Below are 20000 nucleotides of genomic sequence, written 5' to 3' on the forward strand. Positions count from 1 at the left end.
TCACCTGCAAATTAGAAGTCTTTATCAGCAAATCAATCAATGTGTTCACGCTTACCTGAAAATCGAATGTCTTTATTGGCAAACAAGCAATGCATACCCTTTCATGACCATCCATCCAGTTAGATGGTGTCGCAATAGTGCTTTATCCCCATGTTTAAAGGACCACCGCAGGGCTGTAGTGGATAGACCCTAAAATAATTACGGGTCACAATAGTTCACTGACCTCTAGCGGAGCAAATACCGCCCCTCCCCCCTCCCTCCCCGTCGTCCGGGCCCCTTCCATGAAAAGAGAAACCTACAATGGTACGTCAATCGGCTAACACACGGCGCTGCCTCAAATTCCTCCATCGACTATCAGTAGCACATTATCTTCCTTTTCAATTCTACACCCTCACCGCTAACACTCTCTCGCTCGTTACCTCACCCACCCGCCTTATCTTCTCTCCCCTTTAGAAGAACCCTACCTATATATACTGTGCCGAGGAGAGCATATGTCACCTTGAAGAAGACAAGTCCACTTGTTGAAACGTTGGCTCCTGCTCTCACCTTGTTCTCGTGTTGCTCATCGTCTTGAATTGCCATCTCCCGCATTCGCCGTGTTTTCCTTGCACTAACCCTGTAATTTACAACATATTTTAGATTTTGCATCTCTGCCAATTACGGTGACACCATTCTGCACATTTTTTCCCGCCCCTACCAATCCTACCTAGAATGGCCATGTGACCTCACTTAGGCAAGTGATCTCATTGGTTTCCCTTTTGAAGTCACCTGCAGTAGATATGTATGTAAGCGTACGATTACATCGGAGAAATTTATGCCAGCATGTCAAATCTCAAAATGCACGTAAACTTGCATTCACCAGGATTGCAAAAGAAAGGACTTAAGTAAAGTGGATGCACAATACAGGTAGCACGTAGTAGAATTTTAAACAGGCATGCTGTTCAATAGGCAATACACTGGCATAACATGACAAAGCGTGCGTAGAAAGCAAGACATCATGGTACTACAAATGAGGCCGTCAACCAGCTGATATGGAGTGTGGGGAGCAGATGGTTTAATCTTGAATTTTATTTGATGTAAGCGGCACTGGTGTGAAATGTTAGCTGCTAAATTATTAGCCGAAACATGGGGCTGAATGACGAAAACACTGGAGCAAGACATACGTTTTAAGATAGCACTGTTTGTTATTTTAGTTCTGTATTCACTCTCTTGCATGTACTGTTGTCAGAGTTTAGTGAGCAGGGTCATCAGCCTTAGCAATACTGGGGAGTATAGTAGGTTATCAATATCAAATCAGCTGTAGGCTGTAGAATTTCGAATCTGAGCACAAAAGCACTAGTTTGATTCTGAGTCATGGTGGCTGCATTCTCATGAGAGTGATATGAAAAAAATGTTTGCGTGCTTAGATTTTAATGTTTGTTCAGAAATCCCAGCTAATCAAATTAAAATTTAGCCCCCTACTGTGGATTCTCTCACACCCAATGTTTTTGTTAACCGCAGCTAGTTGTTGACTATGCATATTTTTTTGTTCTCATCTGTGCAGACCATGCGGAATCTGCCTGTCTTACTACTGGGCATCTCGAGTGCAATCGTCGCTGTCGTGCAATGTGCACCTCAGAAAGCTATCTCTGTCACATTGGACTCTAAATGGAGCAACACACCTCTTCACCTAGAAGCCAGGTGAGTGGTCTAGACATTGTTTTCACTTCAGCTCTGCTCTATTGCCGGTCTCACAAGGTCTTCTCTCTCTTTTCTTTTTTGGCCAGTCTGGCTTTCATCTTATCTCCTCGACACTGTGTCAAGTGGATTAGGCAACATGTTACACTCAGTCTGCCTGCTGCAACGATAAGCATAACATCAAAAAACGGAAAAAAAAAAGAAAGAAAGGCCAGGTCTTCATTTCTTAAGTAATCTGGCTGCTTAAGTATTTTCCTTTTTTAGCCTGTGGAGTGTTGTTCAGAAGAAGAGGAGTGCACAAGACTTGTCACTGCTCTCATTAACTTTTCATCACAGCTACACTTGTGAATTTTTCTGTCCAGAATCGCTTTATGTTGAAATGCTGATACTATTCTTCAAAGGAAGAACTGTATTTACAGATGATCTCTTTTCTTTTAGTCTAAGTTTTCCAACATAACTTACCAGAAACATAGATAAGCATGGATTGGTTCAATGTAATATACTTGGTAGAGGGGGCTTTAGAATTTTCCAAGCTGGTTGCACAATGCCAAGGTTCCGTTCTATGGGTTAAAGAGCAATTTTTTTTTTACCCTACCTCATGTATAGATTAGCATGAGGCTATGGAATGGCTATCAGCTGTAACTTAGTGCTCACAAATACTTTGCTATTGTCGCTCTTATTAATAAAAGCAAGCAGACTAGAAGCCTCTGTGCAATGCAATTGTTCTGTTCTGATGCTGTAATTAATGTTCCGTGCATTGCTTTTTAGCATAACCATGCAAGCATTTATTTCCATCTACTGCACCAAAGAAATGCTCTGATTTAAGAGCTTATTTGGTCATAAGTTAGGTGAACTGCTCAGATTTATTAAAAGCTGAGGGCTTTGTAGAGCGGAAATGTGTCAGTTGGTTTGTGGCAGACAGAATTGACTCATACTTGTGGGCATCGTGTCAACCATTTTGTCACTTGTTTGACACTTTGTGTACACCTGGACGCAAGCACTTATAGACATTGAACTCCAAAAAAGCAGAATTTTTTTTCAGCTTTAGAGTCCTAGGCATTGGTCAGGGTATGAAATGGGCAGGCTGTAGAACACGCAATACTTGGGGGGGAAAAAAATAATTTTAAATCACCTTACACATTCAGAACACACATGCCTTATGTATGTTGCTAGTTTATCCTGTCTTGTTTCTTTTCATGTAATGTTATTTCTCTTTTCTCATTGTTTTATATTTAATGTGATATTTTTTAATAAATTTAGTTTTTGAATATGCTTTTGTCTCTGTATCCTTTTAAGCCTGCGTAGTAAGCCTTTGTAGTGCTAACACAGTCTTTGAAGTATGTCGCAACTAGTATGCATTCAATCCCATTTAAGGTCCAAGCCTCATTTGTCTCTCTCAAACATTAAACATTGGTTTGGAGCAGAAAAGAAAAAAATATATATGGTGCATATTTGCTTTTTCTTTCTTTAGTGAATTCTTTGCCGAGGAAAGTAGTGACTACTTCTGGCGTTACGTGAATGACTTTCAACAACTGGACCTTGCTGCATTCTCTAACAGTGAGTCATATCATTGTTTACTTTCCCCCACATGTGCAAAACATTTTTGCATGTCTGCATCGTGAACATTTTAACCTTAATGCTTCTTCATTTGCATGTTCATTTCCTTCTACTTAGTAGCTTGTTTGGGAAGTCTTTATGCCATGTCATGTTAAAGGAATTTAGATTTTTTTTTTTTTCGTTTTTTTTTCTTGTTTCGCATGGGACATTCATCAGGATGCTGCTTTAGAAGTTGTGCAATTTCATATTTGGAATTTAAAATAGCAAGGAAAGACGGGAACACCAGTAAAATGAGGACACAGACATGGCGCTGACTCACAACAAGGTTAATTCGTCATAACCGCGGAATATATACTGGCACAGTCGATAGCAAAAGAAGGAAATAACGATGAGTAAGAGGAATAGGCGATCAGACACCGTCCCTGTAACACACACACAGTGCTCTCTGTTCGCTATGTGTCCCATTTCAAGCCTTTACCATTTTAATTTCACACAAACAATAGTGCTTTTAACAGTGATTGATGAGTAACAAGTTGTTTGACTTGTATCCTTGTTAACACTCTTATGTGCTTTTGCTCGTCCAGCCATAAAGGTACACTAATTCACATAAACCCGTTTTCTTGAACTGTCATGTGTTGAGCTTACTTAGTCTTATTTAACATTATCTTATGATTAATCTGTTAAAACAGTAGTGCAGCAGGTTAGCGAATTTATTACCAATAATCTAGTTCTTGTAGAACTGTTTAATTTCAAGATGACTTGAGAGCCACAGTGCATCTCTTGTGGACATAGATTAAAATAGCTGAATTACAGGGCAGTACATCGTAATCGATTTTTCTTTCTTTATCCCTTCCTGTTCTTTTGTTGTTTTTTCTTCCTGGAAGCATTAGATTAGATAAGGTTGAGCAGTAATGGAACGCAAAATTGTTCAGTTAAGATGTTTTGCTAGAATGAATTCTTCAGCTAAACAATGCTTCTGGTGCTGTGTATAACTAAGCATTCGAGGGCTGCTGGTGCTACAGGGAGAGAACTTCATAAACAAGAGGTATCAAAAGGGAAGGCAGATTGTCACAGATTGTCAGTTTTGCAAGGGCAAGGTCAATGCTTTTTTCACGCCCACTCGGCACTTCCTGTGCCACTAGAGGGGGATGCCTGTTCACTGCTCATTTACGGCAACTTCCTGTGCAGAGTTTGGCTGCTTATCTTCTGCTCCTTTTTCTGTTTGTGGAGAGGTTGTTTTGATTTGAGAGGTTATTGAAACTAAACACTCATGCGAATGTTCACATTTCATTTTGTGGGTTCTTGATGCTCAACTTGCAGAGATTTGCACAGGAATCTGCTGAAAGAAACTTTAATTCAGTTGAGGCAGACTCTATCCCCATCCCATATTTAGATGATGGATTTTCACAGTGGTGTATATCGTGCAAAATCATTTGCAAAAGTATGTAAGTCGCCTGCCATGCAAGGGTGGTTTTTTACCAAAAACTTTCTTCAGCTGACAAAACTTTTTTTTTTTTTTAAGTGTGGTTCCCTCCCCTCATCCACCCCCCCCCCCCCCCCCCTCCTTTAACTTCCCTTAGGGAGGAAGCGTAAGATAGAGGCTTTCGGAGAACTGCAAAATTTTGGGTCGTCTAGTTGCCCCACACCCGGCACCTTGCCACAGAGCGGGAATGTATTGTAGAATTAAATAGAATTTTCTACCGCCGAACCCTTGCAATGTAGAGGCAATTGCAGGGCCTGGTGGTAGCAGAGGCAAAGCTGTTTAATGGAAACAATACTTCGTTCTACTAGTCTGTGGTGTCAAGAGTATTTCGGTTGGAAAATACCTTTCTCGCACATGCACAGCAACATTTCTGCGAATGGTCTGTTATTCGTTAAAGAAGTTGGGTTAGTGAACTGTTTAGAGTCTACACTGCCTTTTCTTTACCAGTGCTAGTATTGCCAGTCACCAGTGCACCAAGAGGCTGTCTCCTTTAGTTATGGCCCACATACTAAGAGTGTTCTTTGTAAACTTCTTTCTGGCTGAGTGCACACGTTCCCATTAGATTTCATCTGTCATGTTGTGCTAGCCAACCTGTTGAAATACGTATTTGAAGAACTTCACATATAGTCTGTCCTAGTTACATTTTTGCACTCGTCAAAAACATGGTGCGTTATGTCCAACGTGGGAACTGTCGCAGTGAACAGCATTCTGGCAATAATGACAGAAGGCTGACCTGGCGGTTTGTTCACCTGTGTTTATTTCAGGGAAACTGAACAGGTGTCAACAAAAGAAAGGGTTTGGTTAGCGTGTGGCAGCTTTTGTTTGTTGTGTATTCTTCAGCTTATTTTGACGTCTTGTCGTCAGTGGTGACGTCAGCCTGGTGTAGGTACACCAGGCAGCTGTCGCCTACGCAGAGTGGTGTGCTTGTTTATGCTCTGGCAGTCCTCTGACCTAGTTTTTCAGGCAGCTTCAGTGGGTGGTCATGTAACAGCAATACCCCATTGTTTCTTTTTTAACACATGTGACAGGTGTGATCGTCACTCTGTTGGGCACGGCATTGTAGCTGCCACCTTTGTTTTTGTGCCCTGCTGTGCGCTTTGTTGCGTTGCGAGTTGTGGAAGGCTTCCCCTCTACTGCCCCTGCTTTGAGCTTACATGAACTGCATCAACAGATGTTGGACATCTTGACTCCTAGAGACTGCTGTAAAAGTGAATAAAGCCAACAAATTCTGGTGTAGTAGGGCCAGCATGCTTTAAACACTAAAGAAATGAAGGGCTTCATTTTCGTTTTTCAGTGCTAGGGAAACATAAAAGGGCACTGCACGCATTTGGCTTTACATTGCAGCTGTAAATGGCTGTCAAGTATGTTCCAATATTTTGTTTTAAGTGGGCTTTGTTTAATTAAGCCATGTTTCAAGCATAGATTTATTGTTGTAAGCCTGGTTGCAGCTTTCATTAAAAAAAAATACATTGACTTTTACAAAGCAGCCACTATTTCGCATGACATTGTTCTGCCTAGATGTGCAAAGCCTTGTGTAATAAAGTCTGTACATTGACTCTGACTGCTGTCATGCAAGGCCTCAGGAACTGCACTGCCTTCTGTCACCTTGTCATCAGCAATGTGAATTGTGTTTTAGTGTCTTAAATTATTGAATTATTGCATCAATAGATTTTTTATAGCACTGACTGACTTTCAGTTTTTGACAACATCAGTGACAGTATTAAGAGAAATTTCTTACTCCTGTCGAAAGCACTAGGGGATACATTTTCAGCCATTCTTTCAAGCTACAAGAAACTAACAAAAGCAAAAAAAGACGGTCAGCTTCCTGGGGGAGAGAAGGTTGGGTAGGAGGAAATGATTGCAGTGCGGTGTAGTGCATGATTACCATCAAAGCTTGTCTTGGTCATTGCGAGTGCCCCGCCCCTTTTGTATACCAAGTTGTCAGGTTAGATCTGATAATTGGGCCAAAGTATACCTGTGAATGTTAGGATGCATGATGGGGTAAGGGGAGCGTAATTGTATTGAATTCAAGGAAGCTCTTTTTCTGCGTGGCCTGCCCTTGACTCATTGGCTGAATGGCACCTTGCCAGACACACTCCTATCACTCTTCGGGGCCGTTGGCTGTAGTATTTCACTTGTTGTGCAATGTCCGGGAAGGTGCCTATCGAACCTGTAGCCTATTTTTGGCATGGCTCTTTCTACACCAGTGCTTTTGTCTCTTCATATCTTGTCTCTTGCCACAGAACAACCGAAACCCATCTGGTTCTCAATATACATGTTTATGTTGATCATAGTATTTGCTGCTATTGCTTTTAATCGGCATGTTCCTTATTAAGGGTTTTTGTTTTACTCTATGTCTTGCGTTATTTCCTTAAGAGGAAGCTTTAGCTTGGGGGCTCCTATCTAAATACGTGGTATTAGAGAAATTGTTTTTCTCGGACACCGCTGCACCAAATTTGGTGAGGTTTGTTGCATTCAAATTTTTTTTTTAATAATGCTATCATGTTTACAACTCGAACTCAGCAATGAAGGAAAAAAAAAAGATATCACAATTCTGTAAACAGCTCCTAATAATACATATAAAGCCAGCAAAATTGATGTGTTTTACACCCCTCTTCAGGCCACATTCAATTCAAAAGTCAATTTTCTTGCACAATATTGATTTTTTTTTTTTTTTTTACATTTCATATATGCCCAAACACTCGGAAACATGTTGCTCAGAAACACTCTGAAAGAAACTTTCTATCTTTCTATCATCATTACTTTGGGAGTGGCAGCTAGTTTTCCAACCCATACCCTTCTATTGCGAAACCAAAACCACATTGCATTGGTTCCGGAAATCAGTACTATTTCTTTCATGTAAATAATATTCAAATTGCTATTTCGTTTTATGTTCTCTACAAGCAGCCACACGAACGAAAGGAGACTCTAGTGAATCTCATGAGGGCCCCAGCTATGATGCTGGTTCATCTTAGGCCTCTATGTGTTTGTTTTTGACATCATTCATGTGGTTTGAAACATTTTGTCTACGTTTTTCTCAAAATATTTTGCTCCACCTCATGTTACACAGACTTTGATAACTTTTTATGAATTAATATTGTGAAACAAAATTTTGCACATTCATTCCTCACACAGAGATGTGTGTAACAAACTAGAATAAAAGAAATTGATGCAATATTTTTGAATTTACATATCATTTTGAAATAAAATTGGTCCAAATGGGCAGTTGTTTTCGCTTTGCATCGTTTTTCAAACATTACTTCCCTAATATTTATCGCATTACCTTTATCCTAGTTCATTGCATAGGTCCCACACTTAGCTACTACTACGACTAACTCTTTTAACACATGACAAAAATTACCTTCCGAAAAATAAAATGACCCATTTTGTGCACTTTAAATAGCTGAATAAGTTAAGTAAAACATGCTTATTCAGAAAAAAGGAACCGTTATGTCAATCCTGGCTGTTTATCTAGAAAAAGCTTTTTTTTGTGTGTGTGTGTGTGTGTGGCCTCCCACCTTAAATATACCACTAATTTGTGAGTGGAATTTTTGTAAAACCCTTTAAAGCATTGTAACCAACTCATGTAAGCTGTAAGTTCGTATATCAGTTTTGTTCGCTTTGGATTCTCTAACGGATACAGTTTACAGAACTGCGATGTCTGTTTTTAGGGCGGAGGTACAGATTAGCTCGCTGCTGAACAGCTTGCTGAATAGCTCACACTTAAAGAAAGAAATGAATTAGGGGCTGAATTGAACCTCGGTTTCTCAGCACAGCAGCCCGATGTTCTAACCGAAATTGCGCGTATACTTTTATCGTGCCAACGGCAACTAGCTCACTGAGCTGATCGTCGTGTGTGCCACATTGCATAGCACCGATGCTCAATAGCACATGCGCGCGCCCCCGTTTCCTTTGAACCAAAGACGCAGGAGTGAAATGGCCAAATTTATAGCATTTGATTAACCACTTCACGAAAACGTAGCTTCACATAGATTGCAAGATGTGCATTGATTCTGCGTAGTACTTTTTTCCTCAGTTATCTCTCTCTCTCTGTGTTCTTTATTACTGTAAAGGTTGCTAAACTGTAGCTTTTTATATGCTTTGAGAGGTATTTCTCTTTTATTTCATATTTTTCTTTATGCAGTGTAGGTTATATGTTGAAGCACTGGTGTGCCATATTCATCAACAGTCACAGTGGTACTCACTGGTGGATCAAATTGAAGGGGGGAGGGGATTGCGCCTTGAGGCCCTGCCCTAAGACATGCTGCCACTTTAGAGCAAACAGAATTGAGCGTGCAACGAGTCATTCCCCGTTCTCTGCATGTTTCGATGAAGGCCCCTCTGGATCCGCACCTGGTGGCACTCCTATTTATATCTCTTAGAAGAGATGCGTAACCAGTGCCTGTAGGCTCTAACGTGGCAGCTCGGGCTCTTCTTATGAAATGCATTATGCAAAACAGCACCACGAAAGACTTCAGAAAGGAAAAAAAAATGTTCATTTAAACTGACGCTTTACTCGAACAGACTGATACAGCGCTCATCTATTGTGCAGTTTAGTGCATATTTGACAAAACAAACATCAGATAGTTTGCATATGTTCGGTTTCTTTTATTGTTGTTGTTCTTGATTTCTTGCCCCTTGCTCACGCACTTCCTTGCTTATGTGCACCTGAGGCTGCTCACCACTTTGGTCATATAGTTGCATTCCTTCATGGAAAGTGTCACCAGCAGCATACTGACACATTCTTTCGCCATTTGTATGCACAGTGCTTCATAAATAAATAATCAGCTTGTTATCTTTTTCTTCTTGCTTTGTGAATGTAAATGTGTGTGAAGCTAAGCTATGCTGTCACCGTGCTTATGCTTAGCTGCGTGTATTCCTTTGAATGCCCTTCACCTCATATGATGACAGTCATGCCACTTTGTCAAGCAGCCTGGTAGCTCAAGCACTAGCAGGCAGGTGTCAAAGTTTTGCGGAGTTTGGGTGGTAGGTATGAGCAAAAGTTGAAGGGCTGGCCTGTAAAAGACGTAAAAAATTTCTTCAAATTGCCAAACCTTGATTACGACGAAGAAAAAAACAAGCCTGATTAAGCTTTATTGAATTTTTAGACACTTTGGAATGATAATATAAATTGAATGAACCAACAACAAAGTCCCAGTGCATGTTCTTAACTGCATGAGTATGCACGATATTTATTGTTTTTATATTGTCATTCTTTCTTTCAGCTACACTGTCTGGTTCATTTGTGTCCCCACTGAGCCGATGATAAGCAATGTTGAATAATGCCCCAACAAAGCAGCCAAGCATGACAGCTGCACTTATTCTTTGGTGCTTTGCATTCAACCCCTTTTCAGCTCTTGCTCTGAATGCCTGGTACCGCAAATAAGTACAGGCACGTGTCGTCTGTTTTGCACAGCAGTTGCTTCTCCAGGACTTGCACTTCTGCAGTTTGCCTTGATGGGCAAACAACATCAGTGGCTTTGTGCGTAGCGTTCCGTGTTTGCTCATTTCTTGCCGTCAAGGGGTGTCTTAGTTTCGTCTCGTCTTGCTATGTCCCTCGCACATGCACTCCCAGTCCCATTTTTGGCACCGGCGTATCACGTTCCCCTCAAGGATTGGAGTGCCTGCTCGCTCGTATGTGTTTGGTCCCTGCCTTTTCACGAGGTGCTGAAGCACACTGTTTTCTTCTGTGCATCTGAAGGTGTACATCTATCTAGACACTGTCCTGTCCAAGCTAAGTCCTCAAGATGAACTTATCTTGGGTGACGGCTGCTGCTTCCGGCTTCTCTCTCTTTCTCAAGCTCGTTCTAGGAATGCAGCCTATATATAGCTTGTGCAGTGCAATTGAAGTGTTTATGTTGCAGCTATCAGTCTCTTTGTTGTGGCCAGATATTGCTAATTTTGTTGTGTGCTGGAACGTTCTTGCATTGGTGTGTGGCTCTCATTGCTCTTATGTAACGCTACTTTCATGGAAAACGGCTGCAACTCAAGTATAGTTGCACGTGGATAGCATCGCTTTCTGTTTGGTGCATGAAGGTTTGCATTGTGTCTGTTTATCCCAGACATCTTTGTTGGCATTGCATTGTACATATCTATGCTTCGATTTTGTCTCTTCAAAACATGACGGAAGGGTCATAGAAAGATGGAGAATTGAATTGACCAGCTGTGGACAAACAAGGGAGGCTTCAGCCCGGAGCGAACATTTTAGAAGATATGTCTTTGTCAGAGCTACGCTGAAGAAGAGAAGTTGCATTGTTAAAAGCATTGTCTCTGTGCAGAGGCTTCCCTTGTTCACCCACTGCTGATCAATTTTTGTCGTTTGTCAGAGAGACATGGCACATGCCGTCATTATTGCGGTAACATCCATTCCCCATTGTTAGGCGAGTCTTGCAATGTGAACTCATCTGGGAACTTGAGTGTCCACTTTTAGAGTAGGTACAGCAAACAGGAAAATAAACAGGTATGATATTGAGCACCAACCAACTTCCACTCGTTTTGCATGTTCCTACGGAGCATTTTGACTTTTTGCTGCGCATGATGTCTTGCCATGTGCTCAGTGGTGTTGGGAGTGGGTGGGGTCAGGATGACCAAAAGCCAAGGTGGCCACTGGAAAACTGCTGCCAGAGCAACAGCACCACATCAACAAAAGAATCAGTGCAGCTGCTTCCTTCTGACAGCTTTACACACTAATGTTTACAAAATAAATCTTTGCATCATTTCTTCAACCTTGATCAAGTTGAGCTGCAGCAGTGACTTCATCTGCTTGCTCCAATCTCGGATTCTGTTCAAATAACCTTTTCTTGGAAGTGGAAAGAAGCCCCAGCAGGCCTTTCTTTTTCCTTTTCTTTCTTTAATGCCTGGCATTGCTGCAGTAGCTGAAATTTCGCCATATGTGTTTTTTTTTTTCTGCATTCTCTTTCTTGGACAGAATTGGCAAGCTGCAGTCTGGCACTGAGCATGTGCATTCTACTTCCTAATTGGAGCATTCGCTGAGGCAGAGGGGTGGGAAGGTGCAACGCCTGGTCGGTGCTGTTTGATACATGATACTTTTGAGGGGTCCATTCTCATGTCACAATGTGCCATGTGATGTAACCTGTTTGTGAGAAACCACACCCTCTGTCGTTGCCTATCAGAAGTAACTTCATATGTGTGAAAATTGTCATTCAGACGAATGTAGCACAAAACTACAAAGAAAACCCATATGGATTTCTCGGAAAGAAAGCTTTGCAGTTGAGGAAAAAGTCGTCCTGTTCTGGGACAAATTTTTCCTCTACTGCGAATATTTCTTTCCGAGATACGCATATGGGGGTTTTCTTTGTAGCTTCATGCTACATTTGGGTGGATGACAAGTTTCCATTTCATGAGCCTTCCTCAACCTTGCGGGATTCTGCTGAACTGATTTTCAATATTCATACATGTGTTGGGTCACATTCGCTTCCAATATCAGTTATCGCAGAGTTAGAACTCCATGCTACCTAATGGCTGCGAAGATATATATTATATGTGTGTGTGTGTGTGTGTGTTTTCGAGCGAAAAATAGGAGTGAGGTGGGCAGTGAAGTACTCCATCTACTGATTACGCACCCTCCTCTGTCATTCCATCTGCCCCTTTTCTCAGCCAGACATTCTGCTTCTGGGACCAATGATGAGGCAGTTCCTTTATTACTTTTTTTAATTGACTACGCAGCATTTCACAATGCCTTTCTGAATGTAAAAAAGTCACATAAGAAGTGAACGTTATTGCATTCGTAAGCACGTATGGCAAGCCAAGAATTAGTTGAAAGAGCGTAAGTTTGGGCATGTTGGTATTCCATGACTTTTTACTTCTTAGCGCACGAAGACGAGACACAGAGGTACGACACGGACACAGCGCTAACTTCCAACAATTTTTTATTCTACGAAGCAGTACGCACATATATAGGGAACAGACAGCAGCGCACGCATGCGCATATCTACTGGTTTTGAACACATAAGACAGCAACTTGACATGTGTAATGGAAAAGATAGATCAAAGATGAAAACGGTAACCATAAATAGCCAAAAAGGTTTGTAGCTGCAAGATTAGGATACTATCTTCATCACGCCACCCTCTGTACCTTGTTTAAAAAATCGAATTCTTTTTTTGAAAGATCAATTGAAGGCGTGCCAACACAAGCATTCCCCAAACTAGCGATCTTCGCCGCTTCAATAATCTCACGTTTTGTTTGCGTTGGGCTTCTTCCTATCACCGTGCACTGCTTATAAATGGCATCAATAGCGGTAAAAAGCATCGATAGCTGTAAAAGATCTATATTATCCACTGCCACATGATGAGTTATTAATATGTGTTCAAGAGGCTATTGATGCTTACGATGAACTCAAGTTTGTAAACACCATCTGCATATCTACACAGGGTTTTCTTGAACTACTGTCCATGTATCTGCGCTCAACATTCTCCAAGTGGGATGGAAGTGTTTATCCAAAAACAAAGAATTTGCATTGGTTCCTGTATTGCACCAATATTAAGTGACGTTTATCTTGCTCGTGTAAACAGGATACTGGATGCCAGATTAGAAAACTCAAATGTAAAGAAGGTGTATAGGTACGTTGACGACCACCTTGTGCTTCTCGATTCAAGTTCAAGCGGGAGGGTTTTTCCTGATGTTACGCAAGTGCTAGATCTTTTTAACAAGTGTTTGCAACCGCTTACTGTCACGCATGAAACGCCACAGGATGGTACTTTACAATTCCTCGACATAAGAATGTTTTTTGAGGGAGACCAAGTGTGCTGGGCATATGAACCGAGGGCGAACAAGCCACTACTGCCATTTTCGTCAGGCCACTCTAAGTTGGTTAAGAGAGGCATCGCAAAGTCAACCCTAATGAATGCGCTTCGCCGCTCATGTCCTCACAAGTGTTTTTCCAGTTTCCTTGCGCAAGAGGATCGCCTGAAACAGGCTGGTTTTCTGCAGTATATCATCACAGCTGTGGCCGAAGGTCTCCTTAAGACTGTGAAGCGCGGGCGAGAGGATGAGCAGTTTGCTTCACCGGAAATTGTGCGAAGGAAGCAGAAATGCGCAATAATACCGTACATCCACGATATCTCACACAGGCTGAAGAAGATTGGCAATAACGCAAATGTAAGCGTCATCTTTTCAACGCCAATCAAGCTGTCCAACTTGTGCAAGGCCAGCTATTGTGGTTCTGAGAAGCCCAGTTGCCAGACAAAGCACAAGGAAGGCCATGTTCATTGTGAGAACAATATCGTGTATGAACTACCCTTGTTGTGTGGTAAAAAATACATCGGCCAAACGGGAAGGTGCTTAAATGATAGGCTGCGTGAACACGCAAATAATGTGCGAACTGGAGGAGTGGGCCATCTGGCTTTTCAGTGCAGAAAGCATGGGTGCAGTTCCATTTATAAGCAGTGCACTGTGATAGGAAGAAGCCCAACGCAAACAACACGTGAGATTATTCAAGCGGCGAAGATCGCTAGTTTGGGAAATGCTTGTGTTAGCGCGCCTTCAATTGATCTTTCAAAAAAAGAATTAGATTTTTTAAACAAGGTACAGAGGGTGGCATGATGGAGATAGCATCCTAATCTTGCAGCTACAAAATTTTTTGGCTATTTATGGTTACCTTTTTCATCTTCGATCTCATCTTTTCCATTACACATGTCACGCTGCTCTCTTATGTGTTCAAAACCAGTACATATGCGCATGCGTGCGCTGCTGTCTGTTCCCTATATATGTGTGTACCGCTTCGTAGAATAAAAAATTGTTGTAAGTTAGCACTGTGTCCGCGTCGTACCTCTGGGTCTCGTCCCTTTTCGTGCGCTAAAAAGTAAACAGTCAAGAATAGTCTTGTGCACGCTGTGCTACCATATGTCTGGGTGGCATGCTCAGTTCATGCATAGGTGTTTGCCTTCAGGTTTCTTTCCATTGAGTTCCTCTGTTACGTGAAGCTGTGCGAACATTACTGCTTATCTTTGGAGTTCTGGGTCCACTAGCATTCATTTTGCTGCGTTGCACTTTAGCAGGAACTGCCTTGAGTCTCCTCGGCCTGTTTCCCACGTTATCGTGCAGGCACGCCGAAGGCGCAGTATGAAACCGTGCTCGAGGTGGCCTCCAAGCACCTGTCACCGGCCAAGCTGGCGCTGCTGAAGCTGTCGCTGTCCCTGCGAGCCCACTCGCCGGCCGTCGAGACCTTCCAGCAGGTAAGTCGACGGAAATGCATCAAGGAACTCGCGTTTGACATTTTCTTTCAGCACGGCAAGCGAAGCCACGCTACTGGTTGCGAGTCACCTGCAACCTGATCTAAGCAGGGCCGGGATTGTGTAGCATTTATAATCTAAATCTCTTTCCTTTCCTGTTTTGCGCTTCGTCTGTGGCCCGAGCGACGCTCCGCCCATGTAATCATCGCTGTAGGCTGGCCGTGAACTATGGGTGATAGTAGAGTGAAAGGAATTCTGACATTGTGACAGCCCAGATGCGTCCTCGGCGAAGATCGCGACAGGCTGCCGAAGCGGGAGCCGCCCTGGCCACGGTTTCTTGAACTGGCCCGCCATAGCGTCGATATGGTCCCGGGATGCGGAAGGTTGACGCTGTCGCGTATAAGCCAGGCGCTTTAGCCTTTCCTATCGTGCTCTTTCACGCCTGCAGAATGATGGTGGTTGCGCCACCACGTTGTATGACCTTGAAACGGAAGGCACTAGCCGGCCCACCACATCAGCCGTATGGGGTACTTTTTTTTTTCTGGACCCAGAATAGATCGCATGCATATGGAAGCTTGCATGCTGCGGCACGAACCATTCGTTCCCTCGGTCCACGCTTTGGTCTCGGTAGTAGGTGAATATCGCGTCTTCGCCCGGGCGATGCTTTTGGTGTTTGCCGTATGTTTTCATTCGGACCGGTGGCCCTCCTCTGCGTTCGCGATGAAGCACGATGCGACCGAGTATATAACTGTGTAGCACTGGCGTGGGCAGATCCCCATAAGGCCTAGTTCGCAGAGCGAGACCTCTCCTGCAGCTGTGTAATGACGCGGATGGGGTCGGCCCCTGCACGGCCTGGTGACGAACTGCGCTTTCCTCTTTGCGGCCGCATGTTCGGTCAAGGTTAGACGCGTGCGCGCTGACCACTTATATTGCAGCTTTGTGGCGCCTCGTTATGCCATTCGGAGCCTGGAGAGCGTCGACCGTTAGTCAGACGCGAGTTTCCTGCTCTGCCTGTCGTGTGTACGTGTGCAGCCGTATATATACGAACTGCGACAGGCAGCGTTGACCATCAACCGTGGCTCAGTGGATGGGGTTGTGCTGGTGAACTCGAGGTCGCTGGTTCGATTCGCGGCTGCGGCGACCCGGTGAGGACGCCATGCAGAAACAAATGACGTCCACGGTCCAAGGGGGTGGGTCCCTTAACCCTTTGGACAGCTGCTTATATGTAGTAAGGAACGTGACGGCCGTGGCATGCCGCGCTGCGGCACAACATGCGAACTAGGCCCGCTGTCATCATCGCCATCATGCTTGTAGTTATTATGTAAAAAAGCCGCAGTCTCGCCCGAAAGGCGAAGCATCGATTGCGATAGCAAAGTAGTAGGCAGCTATATGAAGTAAGGGTAGTAGTTTTATTGGCCGTATAGAGAAACACGTCTCACTCTATGACCGCGCACACTCGCTGTCAAAACGCTGGAGTGAGAAAGCGCGGTAGCAGCAGCGAGCGAATTGACTTTCGTGCTGCCTCTCGCTTCACCGCGAACTAAGCGGCGAGAACGCAGCGCACACGAAGCTATCAGCACTTGGTGCACTCTGTCCCCGTCGCAGATCGCTTTCAAGATAGGGCCCGCGCGGCCGCGCCATATGCAGCCGCCGCCGGAATAGCACGCCCCCCGATCCGGTGTCTTGCGTGTGACGGAAGACTGCGCGCTTCCTCTCCGCTTTCCTCCCTTGCGCGCGCGAGATTGACCAACATCACCTAGATAGCACAGGGCCTGTTCACTCCGATCCATGATGTCATGCTACCTGGCCCGAAATTTGCATTGCCAAGTCTGGCGTGACGAAAGCGGTGACGTTGAAATCACCGCTGTTTACTCGGGAGCATTCCCATTAGATTTTATGGCAGTCGGTTTAGCATTACGTCATGGATCGGAGTGAACAGGATTTGTGATATCTGGTGGCGTTGGATTGAGCCACCATCGTCGGCTCACCCTCGCAAGCTTTCACTCACACATGCAGCATATCGACGCGTGGCGATAATGTTATCGCCCTTGGACTGTATATGGAACATCACGGCGGTGGCGACGGCGGCAGAAATGCGCCTGGAGTGTCGATATAATTGCTATCTCAATAAAAAAAAAAACATTATAAATCCCTATTGTGAGATCGTGTGCGGACCTCCAATTCTATGCCTCATGATGCGTAGATTTCCTGCGCATCAAGATTAGAAGAAAGGTTAGAAGAAATCAACACGGAATTAACGAATGAATGCTTTCCCGAAACGAGGTGTGCTGGTTGGCGCGAGTGCGTTTTCTTTTTTCCTTCCTTTTTTTTATGTAGGAAATCTTGTAGAAACGGGCGACGTACACCATGCATATGTAGGAGACAGATCTCTTGCCGTATAATGCCTGCTGTGCAAGCCGTTCGGCCTGTCTGTATAGCATGCTCGCTCTCGATCGTACGAGGCTATGCCGTTACCTCAGGACGTCTTTGTCAAGGTCAGACTGCGGCATCGGCCTGAACTGCCCACTGGAACGTGGAGGCGATTCCTTGCTACGCGCGACCAATGCGTTTTCTTAAATGGCGTACGCCGAACACGCAACTTCCGTGAAAATGTGCCTGGCCTCCGACCGACAAAAAAAAAAAAGGGGGGGGGGGGGGGGGGCAGCCGCAAAGCTCTTCGAACTGTGTGCATAGGACACAGCTGTGTCGCTTTTCTTTAACTTAATTGGCTTCCACACACGGCATGCGCACATGCTTTGTCTCTCTATGTGTGCGCTGTGAGGCTATTAGGGTGCATGCTGCGTGCGCACTTGGGTTTGCGTAAATGCCGTATATAAGTCTGTCGCTTTGTTGTTTTTGTTTGTTTAGGCATCTGTGCTCGAGGAAGTTTGAATGCTGCAACGATCGCTTCGGGTGGCGCGGCAGCATGGGTGCTCGTTGCTTAATTTGCAACTTTCTTTTCTTTTTCTCTGCATCCTTCTCTCTCGTATTAAGGGCGAAACGGTCGACGATATGATCAGCCGCGCCGAGCTATAATGGCGCTGTTTTGACGTGGCAGCCTTCCACTAGCATACCTGCCGAGTCTCCCGGATTAGCCAGGAGATTAGCCGGGAGACTCCCTGATTTTGGCCATTCCTTCCGGTTGTACGGTTGACAGGAAAATCTCCCGGAAATTTCAGTTGGGTCCCGTTTCTATCCGCGTCCAGCGCTTTGTCAGGCCACATTGGCAAAAAGAAGCCAACCCAATCCAATCCAGATGGAAGTTCATCGCGAAAACATTGTTAAGAAAGTAGCAGAGAAAGCCTATACGTGCGCTATTTCGTTAACCGCAGAACCGCTTACTCTGACGGTGTTGTTGGGTGCCCTAGTGGCCCTAGCCTCATTAAGCTAGCAAGCGAATGCCGTGTTCCGCCAACAGCAACGCTAGACTATCCATCGTTCTCCTCAGGCGTCAGTCGATCTGGCATTGCGTAGGCCTATGGTCAGTCATGACTTCAAAAGCAAGGAGCGCTAGCGCAAAAAGTATAAAGTATTTTTAATGTAGTGCTCAGCCGAAGTTACGCTGGGTATTTTGTTGGTACCAGAGAGCATTGCAGAGTGCGAACGGCAATTTAACATCGTGAAAGACACGAGGACACAGTGTCGCTCGTCTATGTGTCGCTCGTTCAAGTCGCTGGGAAACGTCCACCTTGCAAAATGTGAAAGAATTAAATGTAATTTCTTACAATCAATCATTATATCAATAATTTTTCAACACCCTCCGTGGCATTGCGCTGCTAAGCACGAGTTCGCGGGATCAAATGTCGGCCGCGGCGGCCGCATTTCGTTGGCGGCGAAAATGCAAAAGCGCCCGTGTGCCGTTCATTGGGTGCACGTTAAACAACCCCAGGTGGTACAAATTAATCCGGAGTCGCTCGCTACGGCGTGCCTCGTAATCAGAGGGTGGTTGTGGCACGTAAGACCCGTGAATTTAATTAAACTTTAAAGAATTGTTTAAGACAGAACTAGCAACAACGAAATGCTTGCAAAAGTGAGACCTTGATGTTCATGTGGTCATTTGTATATCTGCACATAAAATTGTAATGAAGTTCTCCTGTCAGTACTTGTAAATGTAGACGACGGGAGGGGGGGGGGGGGGGTGTAACCGACTAAACCCCCCTCCACGGTCGGAAGATCTCCCGGAATTAGTTTCTTCGCACTTGGCAGGTATGCACTAGCGTGTTGCGCCTCGGTACATACGAGGGAGAAAGCCTGTTGGGGTAATTTTTGTATATTACTTATGTTGAATGATGGTGTTCTTTGACGAGAGCCGACGCTTGAGTGACTCCAGGGGTCTCGGCGTCATTATGACGCGTGATAGTCGACCACAGCTTCGCAGATGTGTTGCACCCAACGTTGCATGCTATACGTTCACGCCGGCGTCCACTATGAAGCGGGACTCTTGACTCGCATTCAGAACGCCCAGTTTCGTTTGTTTACGGGACGCAGAAGTCGAGAAAGTTTGAAGGGACAGATTCTTCGACGGGATATCTACTATTGTGGGTACTATCGAGTGAAGTCTGAAGTCGCTCGTCTCCAGGGGGGTGGGGGTGTTATAATATTCTGTGAGTGTCCACTTAGTGGACATGTCCATTTCGTCTGCTGCTGAAGTTCTGATTGGCTGATGTGGAGTACGCGTCTCGGACCGCCTCGCTCGCTCCCCTTATCCGGAGAGGAGGGAGGGATAAATAACTATATGGGTTGCGGTGTCGAGGAGTGATTGGGTGAAGTGAATTGTGCTGCATATCTGCCGCCTTGTATATTGTCGGCATTTTATAAGCTACGTCATTTTGCTTGCGCGGCCATTCGTTTGCTGTTATACCTCTCATCGGAAGCGTATACACCCAAGCGTGAGCACTCGCGCGTGTACATTTGCATGCGCGTGTGGAAGCCACTGCGGCCGCGTCCTGGTTAAGTATGTGAATGCTGTCTCGGGAGGCTCGTCATGCGCAAGTGATCAAAAAATAAGGGCATGAATAAGCGTACTATACTGTAACATGTGGAGCAAGCGCGGGGCTGGAAGAATCCCATTAACTCGGCGAACCGCGCTGAT

The 20000-nt window shown here is 44.4% G+C and overlaps 1 protein-coding gene across 1 annotated transcript in view; it reads left to right on the forward strand.

Moving 5' to 3' along the window:
* The window catches only part of LOC119441725 (UDP-glucose:glycoprotein glucosyltransferase 1-like), a 196616-nt gene that overhangs the window by 27766 nt on the left and 148850 nt on the right, over positions 1-20000 (forward strand). Inside the window, 3 exon segments of the mRNA XM_037706328.2 lie at positions 1544-1680; positions 3149-3234; positions 14781-14911. Coding sequence (XP_037562256.1) covers positions 1547-1680; positions 3149-3234; positions 14781-14911 — 351 coding nt within the window. The 5' untranslated portion in view covers positions 1544-1546.

This window comes from Dermacentor silvarum, chromosome 2 (assembly GCF_013339745.2).
Source record: "Dermacentor silvarum isolate Dsil-2018 chromosome 2, BIME_Dsil_1.4, whole genome shotgun sequence".
Lineage (NCBI taxonomy): Eukaryota > Metazoa > Arthropoda > Arachnida > Ixodida > Ixodidae > Dermacentor > Dermacentor silvarum.